Raw genomic sequence first — 18,526 nt, 5'->3', positions numbered from 1 at the left:
GCATCTGTGTATTTGTTGTAACACCTGACAGTGCTTCTTGAAGCCAATTTTATTGGCTTCTCAATTTTAGCTTCATAACATTTGATTTCCCCTACTGTTAATCATCTGAAAAATAAGCATCTAGCCTAAGCTAGTCATTTAGACTAGGGGTGAGATTTTGTGGTTCATCCAAGATGATTGTTTTTTTCATTTTCTCTGGTGAGAAGGGAAAAGCTTAAATGAAAGTAAAGGACTCATTTATCCCTGACGTTACCAAGTGGCATTGCTCAACAGGCAGAGATGGGACTGGATATTCTGAAAATTAAGCAGAAGAAGTAATAGCTGCAGCAATCAGAATTATAGAAGCAGTGATTATTGTGTAAGAGTGGCTTTAATGCTACCCAGAAGCCTAAGGAAACTGATTTTTGAAGAAGCAGCACTGGATGTTGCCATCGTGTCTCGTGGTCAGTAAAGTTTTGACTGAGGACCAACCTGGTTTTATGCTAGGCTGTTGAAGAGGGGACTGAACACCAGCTCCTTTTAATCTGCACTGGCATTTGCAGAGGAGGAGAGAGAGCGATTTACTCAAGGAAAAAGTGAGCCTCATGTTCCTGGATTAACAGGAAGCATCTGCTGACCAGCTACTCTTTGTCCTTAGGTTTTTCATTTCTGACCTTTTGCCTGGCAGAACAGTCTTTTATTTACTTTTCCTCCCCTCTAACTTTTATTAAATTCCTGCCCTATCTTTCCGTGATCTGAAAAGCTCCTAGCCGGTGAGTTTGGTCTTTCATACCGGGCTAACCAGTGCTTGGTGACCAACAAAGGCAGCTTGATCTAGAATGGGACCCCATCTGCTTTTTTTTTTTTTTTTGGCACTGCTGCTGTTTGCTGCGCCCTTCTGTAGGGTCTTAGTTTTCCTTCCAGCTAACAACTTCCTCCATTAAAAAGCTATCAGCGGTGGAGGCGGTACATCAATTTAGAGACCAGTCATTTAGAAAAGTTTGTCTTGTTGCTGTATCTCATTAACACTGACATTTCTCATAATGAGTAGATTATGACTGCAAGAATTTTAAACATTTCAGCGTTTTTTCCTTTTGTGATCGGTTGTGAGTAATGAAAATAGTTATAAATGTCATGGCTTTGTCTTTAATTTTCATTTCTTATTACAAGCAGTGATGTGGTGCAAAATGTTGGGTTGAAGATACTTCAGCTCCCACATTTCAGAATTAATAATACCATAGCTGTCTGATGGTTAAATATAAAGCCAGTTTGGCTGAAGCTGGAGGAAGATACACTATTGTGCTTTGTAGGGAACTAAATAGAAACAAATCCTAGCTCCTGTGCACAACCTGAGTGCCCTCCATACTTCTGTAGTGCATAGACTTGACATGATAGCTATTACTAATCTGACTTCTCATGCCCTCTCATTGATGTTACATGAAATAAGTGTTCTGTCACTTTTTGTTATTAAAGCTTGTGTTTCAGACTATTTTTCAGACTAAACATGCTGCTGTGTGGGATGTAGGAAACAGGAAACATTACCCTTGAGACCTAAGAAGGTACTTAGACGCTTGGTACTTCTACGCTTCCTTTTGTGAGTCAGTGATTCTGATCTGTAGGACCTGGTTACAAACACTGATTAAAGGTCCTCGTGCTTCAGATTTAGATCTAGATTCTTTCTAAATCCTAGAATTTGAATTGTCAGATTCTAGTTTCATCTTAGACAGAGTGCTGTATCTGAGCTGAATAAACAAATTCTGGAATTACTGTTTTCTTTACGCTGATACAAAACATCCTTGTATCAGCCTGTTGCAACTTGAATGAATCAACTGGAGATTAAGTTTGAGAGCGCCACAACAGCTGTTAAAGATCCACTTATTTATCACTGCAGGCTTCTCTTTGTACCTAATTTTAAGTGAAGTGATTGCTTTCAGACTTTGTGCACAGTTTCGGCGCCCATGTCATTGATAAATAAAATCATGACTCAATGTGGAGATGGTTCCACTTTTTTTTTTTCCTGAGTAGTCAGCTTCTGGAAAATTTTCCTGCTCTTTAAAGTTTAGTGATAAATGCTAGATTGCTTTAATTGCACAGAGCAGAAGTTTGGCATCTTGATTTATTTTTGCACGCAGCTCCGACCACTGAGAAATTAGGTTAACTGGATCAGCAGATGTATTGATGAATGTTATCTCTGGGCGAAACGCTTTTCCTTTTTTTTTTTTCCCCTCTCCTTTCATTAACCTTTACAGGTGAAGACCTACTTTTTCTGCAGCGTGATGGCCATAAGGCCTCTTATATAACTTGTTTTTATCCTCCCTCTTTCCCACAATAACTTTCAAGGTTGTGAACCAGTTTTATCCAAACTTGACAGAGAGGTAAACTTCTTGAGGGTGATTAACTTCTGTGCGTGTTTTCTGAGCATTTACAAATGGGTGACAAGTGGTACTGTCAGAGTGTTTCCTGATAAGATGTCCTGATCAGCATTACATATCATAGATTGTCTTCCCACTGCTGAACAGATTTGCAAAATGAAGATAACTACCACGGTTTCCCACAAGCAGCACGTTGTGACTTGCTTTGTTTGACCATCAAGCCTTTTGTTGTGCTCCTAGAAATTTCCTCAAGAGGACACGTTCAGGACAGATGCTTCTTAATGAGTGATGTTGATCTGTGGTACAGCTGCTGCAATGAAGATCTCTCTTATCAGCAAACAGCCCTACCTCACAAATAGCCTTTTTCTTTCACTAGTTTAATTATAGATTTCCCTCTGAATCCCTTATCCCTTTTCTTCCACCTTATCAGTGCTTTGAAATTTCTTTTTCCTTTATTCATCTTTTTTCTTTTTTTTTTTTTTCTTTTGGAGGTCTTTAAAAACGTGTAGGTGTAGAGCTTGGTGACATGGTTTAATGGAGGCCTTGGCAGTGCTAGGTTAAAGGCTACCAGGTGATCTTAGAGGTCTTTTCCAACCCGATTCTCTGTGATCTTTCATCCTGCATCTCGCTGGCCTTCTTCTCTTGCCCCTTCCCTTCCAAAGGAGTAGTCTCCTTGGCTGGGGAGGGAAGGGGAACTCTGCTGGGTTCACGGATGTGGAACCCTGTCTGGAAAAATTCAGAGCATCACTGGCGAGAAGGGCAAGATGTTCTGGTGTTAGGGGTGAGCTTGGAGATGAGGCTTAGAGATGATGTGAAATGGAGGCTTGCTGATTCATAATGAAAGGGAAATCCTGGAGAGTTGCAAGGCTGCAGAAAAGCCTAGGTATCAGTGAGCTGGGGTGGGGTCGGAGAGCGTGGGTGAAATGAAGGGGGGAGATCCTCCTTTTGGATGGCCACAGAGTCTGGTGCTGCTCTTGGTGTGCTCTTTTATACTCTGCTGTCACACGCATTTGAAGTTCAGCAGCTGAAGGAACAAACTGGGTGCAGGAAGATGCCAGTCTTCAAAACCAGCAGTGGGGTGGGACAAAAAAACAGCTGCTTGCTCTGCTCTGTACCAAAATTCAACTGGTTAAATTTGACGACTAGTGGTAGCTTTAGGTAACAGTAGCTGCAAGTTAGTGATGGGTGATGGTATCAGTACAGGGGGGTCACTTGGAACCAGTTTTATGGCACTGCTAACTGTGTGACCCCTCAGGAGTCTGGGGGAATCTGTGAATTACGACCTAATACAGGACAGGAGGCCAAAGTCTCCTATATCGCTGCATCTGATGAGTCAATACAGGTGTGCTGGCAGTCAGTGTGTGTGGAGCTTTGGACGAGCCACAGAATTCATCTTCGTGGTTCAAACTTTATGGTAACATCAGAGAAGGTAGGGTTGTTGTATATATAAGAGGAATAGAACCGAAATCCATAAGAAGCCATGGCATCATTAATTTAGTTACTTGTGGAATGGAAAATGCTGTTGGTTTTAAATTTTGCAAACTGGAGAGAATTTCCTTTGGCATCTGGAGCTGTGAATGTGCAGCCAGATGTAGAAATCATGTAAGCAGTAGTGAAGGGGTTGGAGGTCAGAAGGCTGATGAAGCAGCATCATCATGGAGTTGTATCCTCCAGCAAATATTGGTTGGTGGTTATCTTTCCTTTGTTTGCCTTGTCCTCTTTCTCCTCATCAATTGTTCAGATTGGTTTGGTTTGGAATCTCTTTGTGGCTGCTACAAAAAGACAGACTATGACAGGACATGTTAAGGTCATTGAAAGTTACCAATACACGAGTATGAATGAGACACAAAAAATCTCGCTTTACATACAGGGAACGTGTCAAGTTTAGGTTGGAAAGCTAAGTGAATATAAATTTATATCTTGCAGACATTTATTTGGAGAAGAAAAATTTGGTTTCTTATTGATATAAATAGTCACTTGCCCTGTGTATATGGGATGCACAACAACAGAAAATAACATCAAGCTTTCTTTATCCCATTATGTATCCATGCTAACTCATCTTGTTCACTCACTAAAAGTCGTCACTTAACCTTGTTTCGGCAGCAGTGCCCATTCCCAGCTCTTTGACCCACACAGATATAAACACAGGGGCTCCCCTGCCCCACAAACAGCTGGCACGTGGACATTTGACAATAAAATCCCATACCTGGAGCTACTGGGAACCGACGGTGAGGAATGTGAAATATTCTCGACAGCAGGCTTTTTGTCTGAGTGATGAGTGGCTTTGTGAAGCTTGTTGAAAGCAAGAGCAATCCAGAGCTGGAATTGGGGAAAATGGACTTTGCAGTGCCACGGATAGCGTGCAATCACAGCTGGAGAGCCTTCCTAAAGGAGCTGACAGCAGATGGACTGAGCATCACAATTTGCTGTTTGTGTAGCCGTGTCGATACAGAGAGTCCTATTTGGGAGAGCTGCCCTGTGCAATATTCAAACTAATCCTTTGCATTTAGTTTGCTAAAGGTAAAACTAAAGAATTGTTTTAGTTTAGAAACCTTTTAACTGTTACACATAGGAACACTTGACAGTGCGCTGTCCCAGGTAGAGGTAGAAGGCATGACGTGAAATAATTTTTTGATAGCAGGTGTTTTATTTCCCCAGCCTGCCCAAGTGAGAATTCAGCTGAGGCTGACTCTCACAGCTTCTCTATCATGGACTTGATTGCATCTTATTACTTTTATGAAGCGAGATTTTTTTTATATACAAGTTCCTTTGACGTTGTCCGGATTCTGTACCACTTAAGCCATCATCTTCTAGTTTATTCTTTGTATGATAACAGAACTTGTTGGTTCTGTTGTGCGGGTTTTGTAATATTAGAGTTATATTCAGATAGCATTGAATTTTACTGAAGAGGATCAGAATATCTTCAAGACAGGGAATTTCTTATGTCAAGAGGACATTTTTTTTGCAAATTATTCAAGATTTGTATAGGAAAACTGTAAGCACAAACATCTGCTGACAGATTTTTTTGGGGTTCACTCTACAGCATTGAAATATTTGTAGGACATATATATGTATACATATATATATAGTACATACACATATATATTCCTATATATATATTTGAATAATCATAAAGTCTGATGGAAGAACTGCAGCACCACAGTTTTAACCATGCTACGAGCACATCTGTCTGTTCTGCCACCACGATCATTGCCACTCAGTCTGAGCTGAGTTTGGGGAGAATTCAAGGAGTTTTCTGTGTGATGTGAAACCCCAGGTGCAGAACCAGACACACATCTCATGGTGGTAGAGCAGCAACGAGCAGAAGGGTGCTGTGTGTGCAGGCTGTGTGCTGCCACGCGATAGCCCGCTTTCCTGTGCTCAATTTCTCCTTTGTGTGTCAGTTCAAAGATCTAATTTTTGCCTCGGGATTTTGTGATTTTAAATTTCTGGCTTTCTGTGGTTTGGATACATCCATTTTTTAATTTGATTTTTCATTTGGTTTATTAGAAAGCAACCCTGAGCCTGTTAGAAGTAATGGAAATTCTCTTTTTTTTTTTCCCCATTACAGAATGAATCTCAGGAACGAGTTATTGTTAAATAAAGCTGTGAAGCACAGGCAGGTAGAGCCCAATTCAAAGAAATGCGAGGCAAAGCCTGGTAATCCCCCTCCCTCCTGTTTTTCCAGACCCCCTTTATAAGTTCATATTAATTCAGTGTTGAAATTCACAGCTAAAGTTACAGCAGTAGTGGGATACTGAGGAGAAGATGTTCCAAATATAATATAACTATCTTTGCTTTCTTATTTCTAGCTTGTGTATCAGCTTATTGCTAATTTAAATTAGTATAAATTGATTGATACCCACATTTACATTGTAAAATAGATATGCTAATATATGCAAGAGTGCCTTTGGAAAGTAAAATAGTAAATAATTTCAAATTATGCACACTTAATTGCATTGTTTTTGTATTTAATTATCTGACGAGCTTGCTTAAGTATCGCTGCACATTACCAATATTTATCGGTTAACACCAAATCCTGTCCTTGGAGGTGTGCTGTGTGTTCATACCGAATCCGTGACTGCTGGAAGCGGCTCTAATTCTGACTGAAGTGGAGTCGCTGCTCTCTGTGCTCATAGTTAAAGTTGTGTGAGGCTGAGAATTTATGCTTAAGGATGCTATTGGGGAAAAAAAAATCATAAATAAAAGAAAAATCAGGTTAAGTGGTGACCGTGTACTGCTCCGTGGCTGATACTATGCATTTCCTAAAGGTTTTATTAAGGTCGCCCACCAAAGTGACAGCTCCAGCACCCTTTCCACCTTGGTTTTTATTCCTGGCAGTTCACCTGGGCACACCCCAGTGGCTTCCCGAGGGCCTCACAGGGGTTCCTTTGTTGGGGAGAGAACAGACACTCTGTTCTTTAAGGCAAATAATTCATTTCTGCAGGTTTTCTAGCCCTGGTGGAACGAAGGGATAGTCGTGTGTCGTCCTCCCCCTGTGTAAGGCTAATTTGTACAATTATGGGGTTAAAGACTGGGTACAGCAGTGTTGGAAAACCATTAATTTTTTAAGAAAGCATCGTATGGTGGGAATACTAATGTGCTAACTGTTCACAGCGCTTCTTTATTTCCTCTTGTGTGCTGCCACCGGCAAATCCAGGCTCTTGCAAAAATAATAATAATTAAACATACTTCTTTTTCTTCAAACACTGCCATTGTTGTACCACCAAATGTAAGCACAGTAAATAGATTTGCTGCTGCTTCTTTAATCAGCCTGAAAATCCTACAGGCTGTTTTTAAAACCAGCAGTCTTTCTGTTTTCTTTAGTGTACAATGAATATTTGTATGGCTTTCTTAACAACTTGCATTTTTAGGAGTCCGAGATAAGAGTTCCTTGACAGCATCACTGATGCCCAAACCAAGTGGGAGTGGATAATTCTGCCAGAATTTCACACTTGTACGAGACGAACAGCTCTGACGGGCTGATGCTTCTGGGCACGTGGAGTTGGAGATGCCTTGCACTGGTTCACCAGGGCTCTGCAACCTCAGTCAAAGCCCCTGAGACAACTTTGAGAGTGCTGGTAAAAGAAGCACTTTTATTGTTTAATTGCACAAGAAATCTATCATACACTCTTCTTTTTTTTTTTTTGGCTGGTTCAGCAGAAATTGTTGTATGCTCCTCGAGTGCCTGCTTATGGCTCTTCTTTCGAAGTGGAGTCACAGATCAAATATTTCGTCTCTGCTGTTCAACTTAAATCCCTGCTGTTGATATCGAAGGTTTTTGTATGGAATTTAGATGTGGCCCAAACTTGCCTGTTTATTAAGTGGAAAGAATAATTTGAGGGTGTGTGCATAATGTAATACTTGTACATTATGCATCTGATGGGAGTGTGAGTGGAAAAATGTTTTTTAATTGTGAAAGACTCATAACATATTTATAACCCCACATCTTGATGCTGTGAGCCTACCAGGTTGCTACTCCCTGCTTCCTGATTCAATACTTCTTGCTGTTAGCGTGCAGTTAGGGATTTTCCCTGTGACATTTTCATTACCTTTAATGTCAGCAGAGCTGCTTTTGCCCTGCCAGCTCCTAAGGCAGACGATGGGGCTGGAGGGAGCCCCAAGGTGCGTGGCCCCAAGGGTTGGTGTTCCTACCGAGGGAATTGCCTCGTTGGGTCTGATCGATGGCTTGCAGTGCCTCATTCTCTCTTGTCGATACCAGATGCTAGAGGTAAATGCAGGAAACTCTGTGGTAATCGGGGAATAGTTTTTCTAGGGAAAGAAGCCTTCCTGTCTGTGGCAGTGGTTGGTACGTGCATGTCCTCCCACTCCACTTTGTGTATTTTGTAGCCTGTGGTGCTCTTTAGTCTTTTTTCTCCCCTTGATTTTACTTGCTTTTGGCTTCAAGAATCATAGAACGATTGAAAAAAGTGGTGCCCGTGGTGCATTTCAAATAATCCAAATAAAATCTTCTAAATGCTGCCCTGTCAGCTGTGCTGTATGGATGTATTTTTTGTAAAAGCAAATTTCTCTCTCTGTAAGGAGGCCACTCGAATGACCTGGAGGATGTCTGTATGATCCTGTTCTGGGCTTTGAGGACGTCCCATTCACTGGCTAACCTTTTGTTTTTAGCAGAGCTGAATGAAACAGAACAGCAAATCTGGTTGCTTTCCTCTTTATGTAAATTCATGCTCTGAATATTGTTTAGCTAAGTATTGTCTAAAACAGGCTTGATTGTATCAAACCTAAGTGTCTCTTCGTTAATAACTTAATGCACCTGCCCTTTCAGGAGGGGTTGGTTAAGGTGCCTCTTAGTAAATGCTGTTTCCATTAATGATGTTTTGCAATCCCAGGACTAATGGGTGAGAGTGAGAACAAGTTACGGATTTACATCTTGCGACAAGTGTGGGCAGCAAGGGCAAAGGAAATTGGAGAGAATATGACCAAAGTAGCTGAACTGCACACATCCTTACATGCCAATCTACAGTAGACTTAGGAGATATAGTTGCTATTTTCTTCTCAAGAATTGTGATTGTCACAGAGGTCTTGGCTTTGCATCCATCTTGCTGGTGTTTGGCTTCTGCGTGTTCCACGATGGAGCATGGGATGCATCTCTGAAACCTTCACAGTTGTTGGTGACTGCTGAAGATCTCCCATACCCCTAACTCCATGGTCCTCGTTGCTTCCTCCCATAATTATTCAGTCTTTTGGACCCTGGAAAACACATCAGCTGTATGCTTTCTTTTTCATCTGATTCTGAAGAATCAATACTGAGGGTTAAGTAAATGGCTTTGCACGCTCTTTTAATTGTTTGGGTTTGTTTTTAAGCAATTGCATTAGTATTTATGCTGTGGATTACAGAAAACAGTTTCTATATATGAATGGTTTCCCAAACCATTTAGATAGGTTTTGTGGACTTAAAAATAAATAAATAAATGAAAATCTGAGTGTCTTCCTTGCGTGGAAAGGCACTGAAATACAGCAGTGTGGAGGATGCTGTCACACTTGTGTAGCTGCTGGTCTGATCTGTGCTCTTTTCAAACTAAACCCCTGTTCCAGCACAAGGTGCCCTCACACCCTTTCCCTCATGTTTTCTCCATACCCATCTGAAGGCACAAAGTCAACTGGAATGATCTGGTAAAAAACATGAGTAACTGTGCCACAGCTTTTATTTTGAGAGTTGCCTCTACTTTCCTTTGGGCTTGCCTAGAGATTTTAGCCATTAGATAGGTATTGGATGTAATTTGTGGCTTCTTCAGATTTCTTAAAGCTTTGTTTAAATTGTTAGAAGAAGCTGAATGTATTGAGAAGAGGGGTGTTAACCAAATATGTTTCTGAGTATGTCCCTGGAGTAAATGGAAATGGTTTAAATAAAAACTGGTTAACTTACCTGTACCTGTGTTCTGTACCTGTGTTAAAGTTACATTTTGTACAAGAAGGGGAGAAAATGCCTTGTGCGTTTGTGCTGTAACATGAGACCTAAATATCCGTATCTTGTATCTTTCAAACCTTTCCAGAAGAGTAGGTGGACGCGGAGGAAAGGTCACGTTCCTCCTCCTTCCGACCATCCAAATGGCAAAGTGTCCTTGTCCTCTGACACTCAGGGCTTGGACTGTCAAGCTCCAGCCAAGAACTTTGTGTATTTCTTTTTAAACAGGTATTCTGTGTCTGTGGTGGCATTAAAGGAACAGTTTGGCCAGTCCTTTAAGCGGCGTGTGAGCTGCTGCTAGATCCGGAGCTAGACATGAGCAGGGTAATGAGCCCTTTGGCAATGCAGCTGGTGGCCCTCGATTTCCATTCTCCTGCGGAGAATGCTGCTTATCAGACACCTATCAGCCTTCAGATGCTAAGAGGACAGAGTTATTTCTGGCTAGAGAGCTGTGGCTTTTGGAGCGTAGTTCCCATTACTGACCATCTATCTAAATTGTCTTGTGATGTGAGCTGTGCATTAGCACGTTCAGGCTTGGGGAAAGGTACAGCTGCATTTTATGCTCTTCCAGGAGCCAAAGCAAGCACTGGGGTGCAAGTGTGGCCTTCTTCGGTGCAGTTGTCTGAATATCAAGTTTCTCAGCTCAGGGATGCACTTAAAATGAGCTTGACACTGATTTACAGGATCCTGAAGAACTTTTAAAATCCTTAGAGGGGTTGTGGAAATGGCTAAGTAATGTTTGGCAGCTGCCGTGTGCTTATTGTTTCCCTATCGCGCTTAATTTTGCAGTCATCCACCCACCAGGTTCTGATATTCTCTAGTAGTTTAATTGTCAGCTGTTTTTAATGCTCTATTGTCTGAGCAGAGTTTGTCATCACAGGGAAATACTGGTTTTATCTAGAATGTTGTGTTGTTTTTTTTTTTTTTCCCCGATCCTCTTTCTAATAAATTAACTTTCCTCATTTTAAATGCTTCTTCCCCCCAGAACAAATCCTTCCCCTTTATAGAACTGCAATTTTTTACTGAAACATCATAAACTTCCCATCTGGGAGCTACCTAATTATATCTTACAATAATTCCATTGAATGATCTATAGCCCCACTTTTATTCCCTATTAGTATCCGCCTGATCGATGGCTAACCTAATTGATTGTTAAGGTCAAATGTCTTTATTGGCTGGTGCCCGAATCTCTTCTTATTATGACTTAAAAGACCATTCGCTGGTCTGTTAAACTTCTTGTGTTTGTTTTTGCACAGCAGAACGATAAAACTCAAGGAATAGCTGCTGGTGAACAATGTCCTTATGCAACATTTCGTCTATTCTCAGGTGCAGTATTAAAAGGAGGTGAAATATTGAGGTATCTGGGCTGAACAGAACTGCAGTGAGAAACACTCGATCATGGCTTTTCAGATTGTTCTGTGAATAAGGTAGCTGTGACGTGAAATAAATTCCTCGCTTTTATGACAGCTTAATCATTTCTAAGTGTACAAATGCAGAACTTTAACTGCTTTCATTTTGGCTTCTAATGCTTACTGAGGTGTGGGGGAGATTAATGTGTGCTGCCGCACAAAGCCAGGATCCTTGTGATTGCCTGGTGTTTTGCTAAACTTTTTGTCTCCTTTGACAAGGGAGTTGGCTGTGGCTATCTGATCCTTGTTTGGGAACGTACAGGTGTGATACAACAGCTCAGTATCTGTGCAAACGGAAGGTGTGAGCATATCCTTGGATCCAAAAATGGTGGAAGAGTGATGGCAGTAAGAAGAGAATCCCGATAAAACGAGTGCTTGCTTTTTTCCTCCAGGGTTTGTGGTAGCAGTCTGTTAGAAGATCCATGTTTACCTCTGGATTTTCACGCATGCAAGTCTGATTGCAGGCTGGCTTCTCACTTGCCGCTCACGAGTGTCCCCTCACCCTTTCCCAGTGCAGCTCCCTCCTCCGAGCATGTGCTGCGTCTGGCAGGGTGGCTGTCGATTCGTCCTGCTTTCCTTAAGATGCCTCTGACTGAATGAGCTGCCCAAGATTCCCTTACAGTTGATGGAGCCGCTTCATTCATTCATAAAGCTGTTATCAAAGTCTACTTCAGATGAGAAGAATTGCACTGAGCTCTATTAACTATAAAGGGAATGGGCTAGTTAATGATGCTGGGTAGATGATGTTTGCTGATAAAGCCAGCTCCTGGGGACCAGGTCACTGAGATGCGTGGCTATTTGTCCTTGGCTTTTTTTGTGCGTCTCCTTGTTTTTAAAAAAAAATAAATTAAAAAAAATGGACTGCTGCCTGACGTGTAATGATTAGCTGGCTGGACAGAGGGGATACAGGAGTGGGAGACTGCCCCGCTTTGTGGTGTGGTCATTAGGCACCTTCTAAAGCACTTCTTTAGGTTAAAAGTTGTCCCCCCAAAACCAAACAGCGAAGTTATCTCTGAAATGAGGCACCAGCTTGGTGATGGGGGCACTTTACCGGAGCATGACGACACAGGAGTATTAACCTGCCTGTTTCAGGAGGTCAAAATCCCAATGTTCCACTTCTGGGCGAGAGCTTTAACTGTTAGATTGCAATGGAAGAGGAGAGGCAGATGTCTCGTTCTCCTTGGCCTCAGTTTCTGGGTGCTGGCAGCTGAATCCCATCTTGGTGCTCAAACAGTACAAATGCAACCTGTAAGGGGAGTGCTTTTCTAACTGCTGGCTGTCTCACTGCTTGTATTATGCTGTCTTAAAATGATGTTACTGCTTTTTCCCCACCAAAGCAAGTGGTTTTGTTCCTTCTTCTGAGGACAGATGAGTGGATTGTATCACCTTTGTGAGTTTAACATCTATACCCTGCCTAGGTGATGGGCATTTTGGGGTGAGATTGCCCATCTTGTAGCTCTGGTTCCACGAGTGGGATTGGAGCCAGATGCTCTGCAGAAATAATGAAGTTATCCTTACACCTGGAATACAAGAGGATGGCAGAGTTAGAGGTGTAGGTGACCTGGTATTCCGGAGATTTCAGATTAAGGTTTATGTTGGTAAGAAACCTGGACACAACTCGATTTTTAATCTTGTTTTACAGCTCTACTGTATAGGAGGAGAAGAAAACTACAGGAGAAATCACTCTTACTTAATGCTACAAATTGACATTTTATGCAAAGTTAGTAGCTGTTCTACCAAAGTTTGCGTAACTTTTGATTACCCAGCTAACACGTTTTCCCAAAATGGATGATCTGGTTCTTTATTAGTGGGTAACTGGGATTTTGTCTGTTTTACTTCTGCTAGGTATGTGTCAGGCTGTGTTTGGATGGAGATAAAATGTAGGAAACCGTTTCCGAAGTGTGCATTTGTGTTTTTTTTGTTTGTCTTGGCTGCCACAACCATTCAGTGTGGTTTCATCTGGAAATCCAGTGAAACTTGCGTGACTGAGAGCTTAAATATCGAAGATTTACATGTTCGTAAACAAAAGCCTGATGGAAGGCTTTTGGTAGTCTTAGGTGTCTTTCAAGTTTGTAAAACTTGGTGGATCTCCTACTTTTCTACCTTCACGTGGAAAAGTTTATTCATAGACATGAAGAAGTTACTTCCATGCTTAAGTCAGTTCTTAACCAGCCTTCCAACTAATTCATCTGATGGAGTCTCAATGAAGAAAATGCATTTTCCGTGTCTGACTGCTTAGATGAAATTAGGAGAAATTTAGGTAAAAGCTTTTTCCAGCAGTAGGAGCTAAATTATCAATATCTAGGATGTTGTAAATGCTCTGTTGGGTGGAATATGCATGTGAAAACACTTGATTCATTACATGGGAAGATGTTTCCCTGGTTCCATATGAATAAAAGCCATCGGTTTAATTTTACTCTTTAGGTCTAAGATTTTTTATTTACCCCAGATTTTACTTTATAGCAGCATATTTCTTAAGAAAAATGTATTTAATTTAACATTTACTATATGGTGCTCTTTTATTTTTTTTAAATTTTTAGAAGGTACTGTTAATTGAAAAGTTGCTTAATAAGGGTAATTTTTAAAGGCTTTCTAGTGTTGTATATTAAAACTTGAAAGGTGGTTATAAACCATAAGAAAATGCTCTAACTGCTTTATAGGAGAAAAAGAAAATAAATAAAATGGTGCACTGTATTATGCTGTTGTTTCTGTACTTAGGAATATATTGGGTTCTGTTAACACTTCATTTAATTTTCTTTTAATTGTAGTTAATGATGAAGAACTAAAGAAAAGAATAGCTGAAGAATTGGCATTAGAACGAGCCAGGAGAGACTCGGAAGCTCAAAAGAGAAGGTTTGTTTGTTAATGACAGTATTTAAAACAAACATGTACTTAAAGCTTTTATGACTGCTATTTATCCATTTATTATAAGCAGTTGAATTTTGTGCCTCGGGACAAAACGTTTGGGAAGACCTGTTGGCTATGTTGCTAATTTTGATAGTAAAAATATGTTAAAATCAACGTCTTTTACAAATATATGTTAAAATAACTGAAATTCCCCTGTAGAAGCTGATATAAAATGCTGATATGAATCCCTTTTGACCTTACGAACTGGACTTTTTTTTTCCCCCCAGTCTTTTAAGCTCAATTTTCATTGATTTCTCTTGAGTCCAAAAAGTCACTTTGCTATGTAGAGATGGAAATAGCTCAGCAGCATTGTAGAGGTGGGTCACTTATAACCCCTCTGTTTGATCAAAAGGTAAATTTTAGCAGCAGTAGAAATAGTAATTCCTGCTATTTCTGTACATTTTAGATATTTCTCTGTGCTGCAGTGTTTTCAACTGCTTTAACATTCAATATCGCTTAGTGCTTTGAAGATACAAAGTGTGGTAATAAAACAGTTTATTAGCTGAAAACCTTTTTGGTATCGTTCTTGTATATCAGTACTTTTTTATGCATGTTTTTTCAGAGTGTAGTTATTGGGAAAGAGTCATGCAGAACACAGCTGCAGAGCTTGGATGCAGCATTTTAAAAATATTCTCTGTGACATTAAGCGTGGTCCTGTGTTAACACTGGCAATTACAAAGTTCCTGTTTGAATTTGACTTCCTTTGGCTGGACAGTGAACTTGGTGGACTGGTGTGGTAATTCATACTTCCTTTTAGCAGCTTTCCTATAAAGGTAATATAACACGTAGGATATAAATATTAACCTACACATTGGCCTGCCCTCTGAGAATGGGAAGAAAGGCTCATTATGATAGATTTTAAAAATTAGAATGTAATTAGTGCTGCTGAAACTGTCAGCATATATATCCATTGTTTCCTACACATCATTATATTATTATTTAATTGTGTTAGGTTGATGGAGTATATAATTGGATAGGACTATATAAATGTCCCAGAAAATGAATCAGGCTTTTTTAAAATCAGCAATAAAGGAAATCAATGGAATAGTGAAATCTCCCCTCTTTTGAACTGGGCTTTGACAGGGAAACTTGTGTTGTATCTGAGCTGAATGTTGACTGCTCAGATTTCATCTAACACATTTACAGTGTGGAATTATTTGTTTTGTAACTTCAGAATTTTTTCATTTGACACTTCATGGAATTATTAATTTAAATTACTTTTGATTTGGTTTTCATTGGATGTGCATTGGTCTAAAAAGGAAGGAAGGAAGTTGACTTGTATCTATTGACCTTCTATTTTGTTGGGACTTTGTTGGCTAAGAAAGATGTTACATATGAAAAGGATCGTGTAATGTCTTCCTGTTGTCCTAAAATTAGCTTGAGGAATCTGTGCCTTTGAAATATAAACTATCAAAATAAATTTAAAATAAAAATACCAACAACAAAATGACAAAAAGTCTTGTTAGCAGCTTTTAAATCTTTTCTAGTTTTGATTTTTAGAAGTAACTTTACTTTCTACACAAAATACATAATTAAAAATATACTTCATCTGTTACGTAGATGCTCTTTTCATGTTGGATAAAACATCATTAAAAGACGAAGATGTTTACTTACCTATTACTTGGCATTTTAAGGGCTGAATTCTGTTTGAAGTTTGTGTTTTAAAAGTATTTGAGAAGCACTGCAGCTCTTGCAGACTGTGTTCTTCTGAGAAGGAAGTGAGTGCTGCTCTGTCGGTCACTTTAAGAACAGATTTATCTATTTCAGGTTCAGAAATATACCTACACCTTCTGTTTTCTTCCAGTTCAGAAAGCAGTCTCTCCGTAATTCAGGGAGGAAGGTCTGTGCAATGTTCTTTTTAAAGTCAGGATCCATACTTTTTGGTCTGCAATTTTCTGTACAACTTCATGTATTGGTCTTGTGGATGCTCACATACTTTTAGAGTCAGTGTAATTTTTCATCATTACTGGACTTCAGTTTTGAAGCAAACACTTAAGTGGTAGGTGCACGTTGTTGAGGTAGGATGTTTTGTATCTTGCATGTCTCCCCACTGCAGAGTACTCTAGGTAATATAAACAAGACAAGGTAAAAAGACAACTTTAAATTATAGTTATTTGTAGAAAGCATGCAAGCATATTGATGGAAAACAGAACAAAATCTGAGTTCTCAGCTATACTGTGCTTGAAACATGTATCAGAATAAAACTATTAACAGAGAAAAGTTGGTAACATTTACATGTCTATAGTTACACATGAGAAAAGGGTGGAGGATGTGGTGTACAAGTGCAGGAGTGTTGTTTAAGGCTGGTTGGACTGGGAAGTGGTATGTCCCATATCTGTGTTGATAGCATCTTGTAGAACTGTAGTTCACAAGCTCTCCGGGCTTGTATTTCAGGCCCTTTGATAGGGAAATGAGGATAATGAAGCCTGACCCCTGAACCTTGACAAGAGATTTGTAACTTTTATCTGGGGAAAACCAAGTCAGAGTGCTCTACTTCTAGTTGAAGGCTAGACCTTGCACTTTTGATCTGTTAAAAATGCAATTTGCTGACCTACTGCTTTTCTTTGTTGACTGTCCTTTAAATCACTTACTGATGATATGTGACACTGAGATCCATAATTAAAGCTTTTGTGGTGCTGCATCCGTTTATGAATTTTTTACCAAAGATGGTGCGTTTTGAATGCGTATGTTTTCATTCCTTTCTTGAAAACGTTTTTTCTTATCGTTAAATGAAAAGACATTTAAGCATAAATATCTGAAACTTTTTTGTCTGATTGCAACTGCCTAATGGCTAATTTCACTACTGTTTGTATGCAGAGTATGACCACGTTTTGATATGATTGCAATGTTCCACTCATTTAAAGAAGAATTTTGTAACTTTACCTTTCTTTATAATTTATTTATTCGCACATACATATATAGTAAGGGTACTTCAGCTCTACTTTAGTAAGTTAAGATCTGTCCTTATTTCTGGGATTAGAAATGAAGGCTGACTGTTCAGCTAGCATTATTGGTGGCATTAAAATACATTCATAATACATCAATTCCACAGTTCTTGTTCAAGGAGACTTTGAATAATAATAATTTAGACCCAACTTTAGACTATGTGCCTAAACGGCAAGCCCACTGATCCTTCAGGTATTTGAGAATGCTGCTTCATCTTTTTAATCCCTTTTGTGTGTGATTGAATATGGTTATAAACCTGTATTCTTCTTTGCTGAGGATATGGAGCTTGCTGAAACCTGTGGCTCTGTGAGAATTGGATGAAAACCAGGAGGCTCCTTGGAAACTTAAATCTCCCCACAAATAATGATGAATCTTTCCAGGATTTTCTTCACTCAGTTTGGAAGTTCAAATTAGCAGCAGTGGAAATACAACATAAAGGTTAATAACCACCATCAGGATAATGTACAGGGCTTTTAGTCTGTTGGTGGAAATTTGGGCACTTCCAATGGCAGAACTTTCGATGTCTAACTTTACTGAGTCATGACACCACCTCATCTCACTTAGTCTTTATACAGCCCTACTAATGGACAAACATTCCTGGAAGTGCTTTATTAAGTTGCCTTTTAGCTGAATTTCCCCAGGGAATATATCTACTTATTCTGATGGACTGGATGTGTACAGTCACTGTCCATAAAAGTCTATTTTCTTTCCATCTTCTTAAATGAAAGCAATGTTTATCCTCTCGGAAGTGGGCAGAGTTGTACGTGAAGGAATGATCAGCTGGTTGGCATTGGAGATGAGGTATTGGGATCTTTGGTTGGACTAGGAGGTAGGGGTTCTTGTGCTCTCCAGGCAGTTAGGACTGTTCAGTCCTGAATTTCACTGCCCTGAATGTCACAATAAAACCATATTAACTGCTAACCTGAAGAGTCAAAGTTGATGTTAATTTCTTCATTCTTTTACTCAGCCCAGCTATTGTTTCTCACTTTGATTTTGGAACGTTAAAAAAGTTTTATCTTGAGTCTTTTCATTTTGAGAAGTTAAATTGATAATTATTCAAGTGCAACAAAATTTGCAGTGACTGCAGTAGTTGATGTGGCCAGTTAATGTGTCCAAAGCTTCTGTCTTATGATAATATTCAAGTCAGTTTACAGGTTGTAATACTTTCAGTATTAGAACAAAAATAGAATAATACTATTATTATAGTGGGAAATGATAGAGAGCTAATATTCTGAACAGAAGAAGGAAGATTAACGTGCTTTTTCCACTAGAAAAAATATATTCTTTGTTTTCCATTTTATGTCAGTACCTACAAATACTATGTCCTATCCCTGTAGTGTTACAGAGGAACTCCTCTCTTTATAAGGTTTCTTATTCCTGAAATCAGAGTCCAAGTTGGTACCTTAATGGTGCATGTGTGGCTGTGGTGGTTTTACTGGCTCTAAAGGCTTTTTGGGTGTGTTTTTTGTTGCTACCTCTGTTGT

General features: G+C 39.7%; 1 protein-coding gene across 2 annotated transcripts in view; it reads left to right on the top strand.

Moving 5' to 3' along the window:
- The window catches only part of CHCHD3 (coiled-coil-helix-coiled-coil-helix domain containing 3), a 148,044-nt gene that overhangs the window by 11,189 nt on the left and 118,329 nt on the right, over positions 1–18,526 (top strand). For both annotated transcript variants that reach the window (XM_068670113.1, XM_068670112.1), the window contains exon 3: positions 13,958–14,042. In XM_068670113.1, coding sequence (XP_068526214.1) covers positions 13,958–14,042 — 85 coding nt within the window. The remainder of the gene's footprint in view (positions 1–13,957; positions 14,043–18,526) is intronic.

The sequence above is a fragment of the Anas acuta genome, chromosome 1, assembly GCF_963932015.1.
Source record: "Anas acuta chromosome 1, bAnaAcu1.1, whole genome shotgun sequence".
NCBI classification, from domain to species: Eukaryota; Metazoa; Chordata; class Aves; order Anseriformes; family Anatidae; genus Anas; species Anas acuta.
Note: the sequence above shows the minus strand (reverse complement) of the source record. Positions and strands in the feature narration are given on the sequence as shown.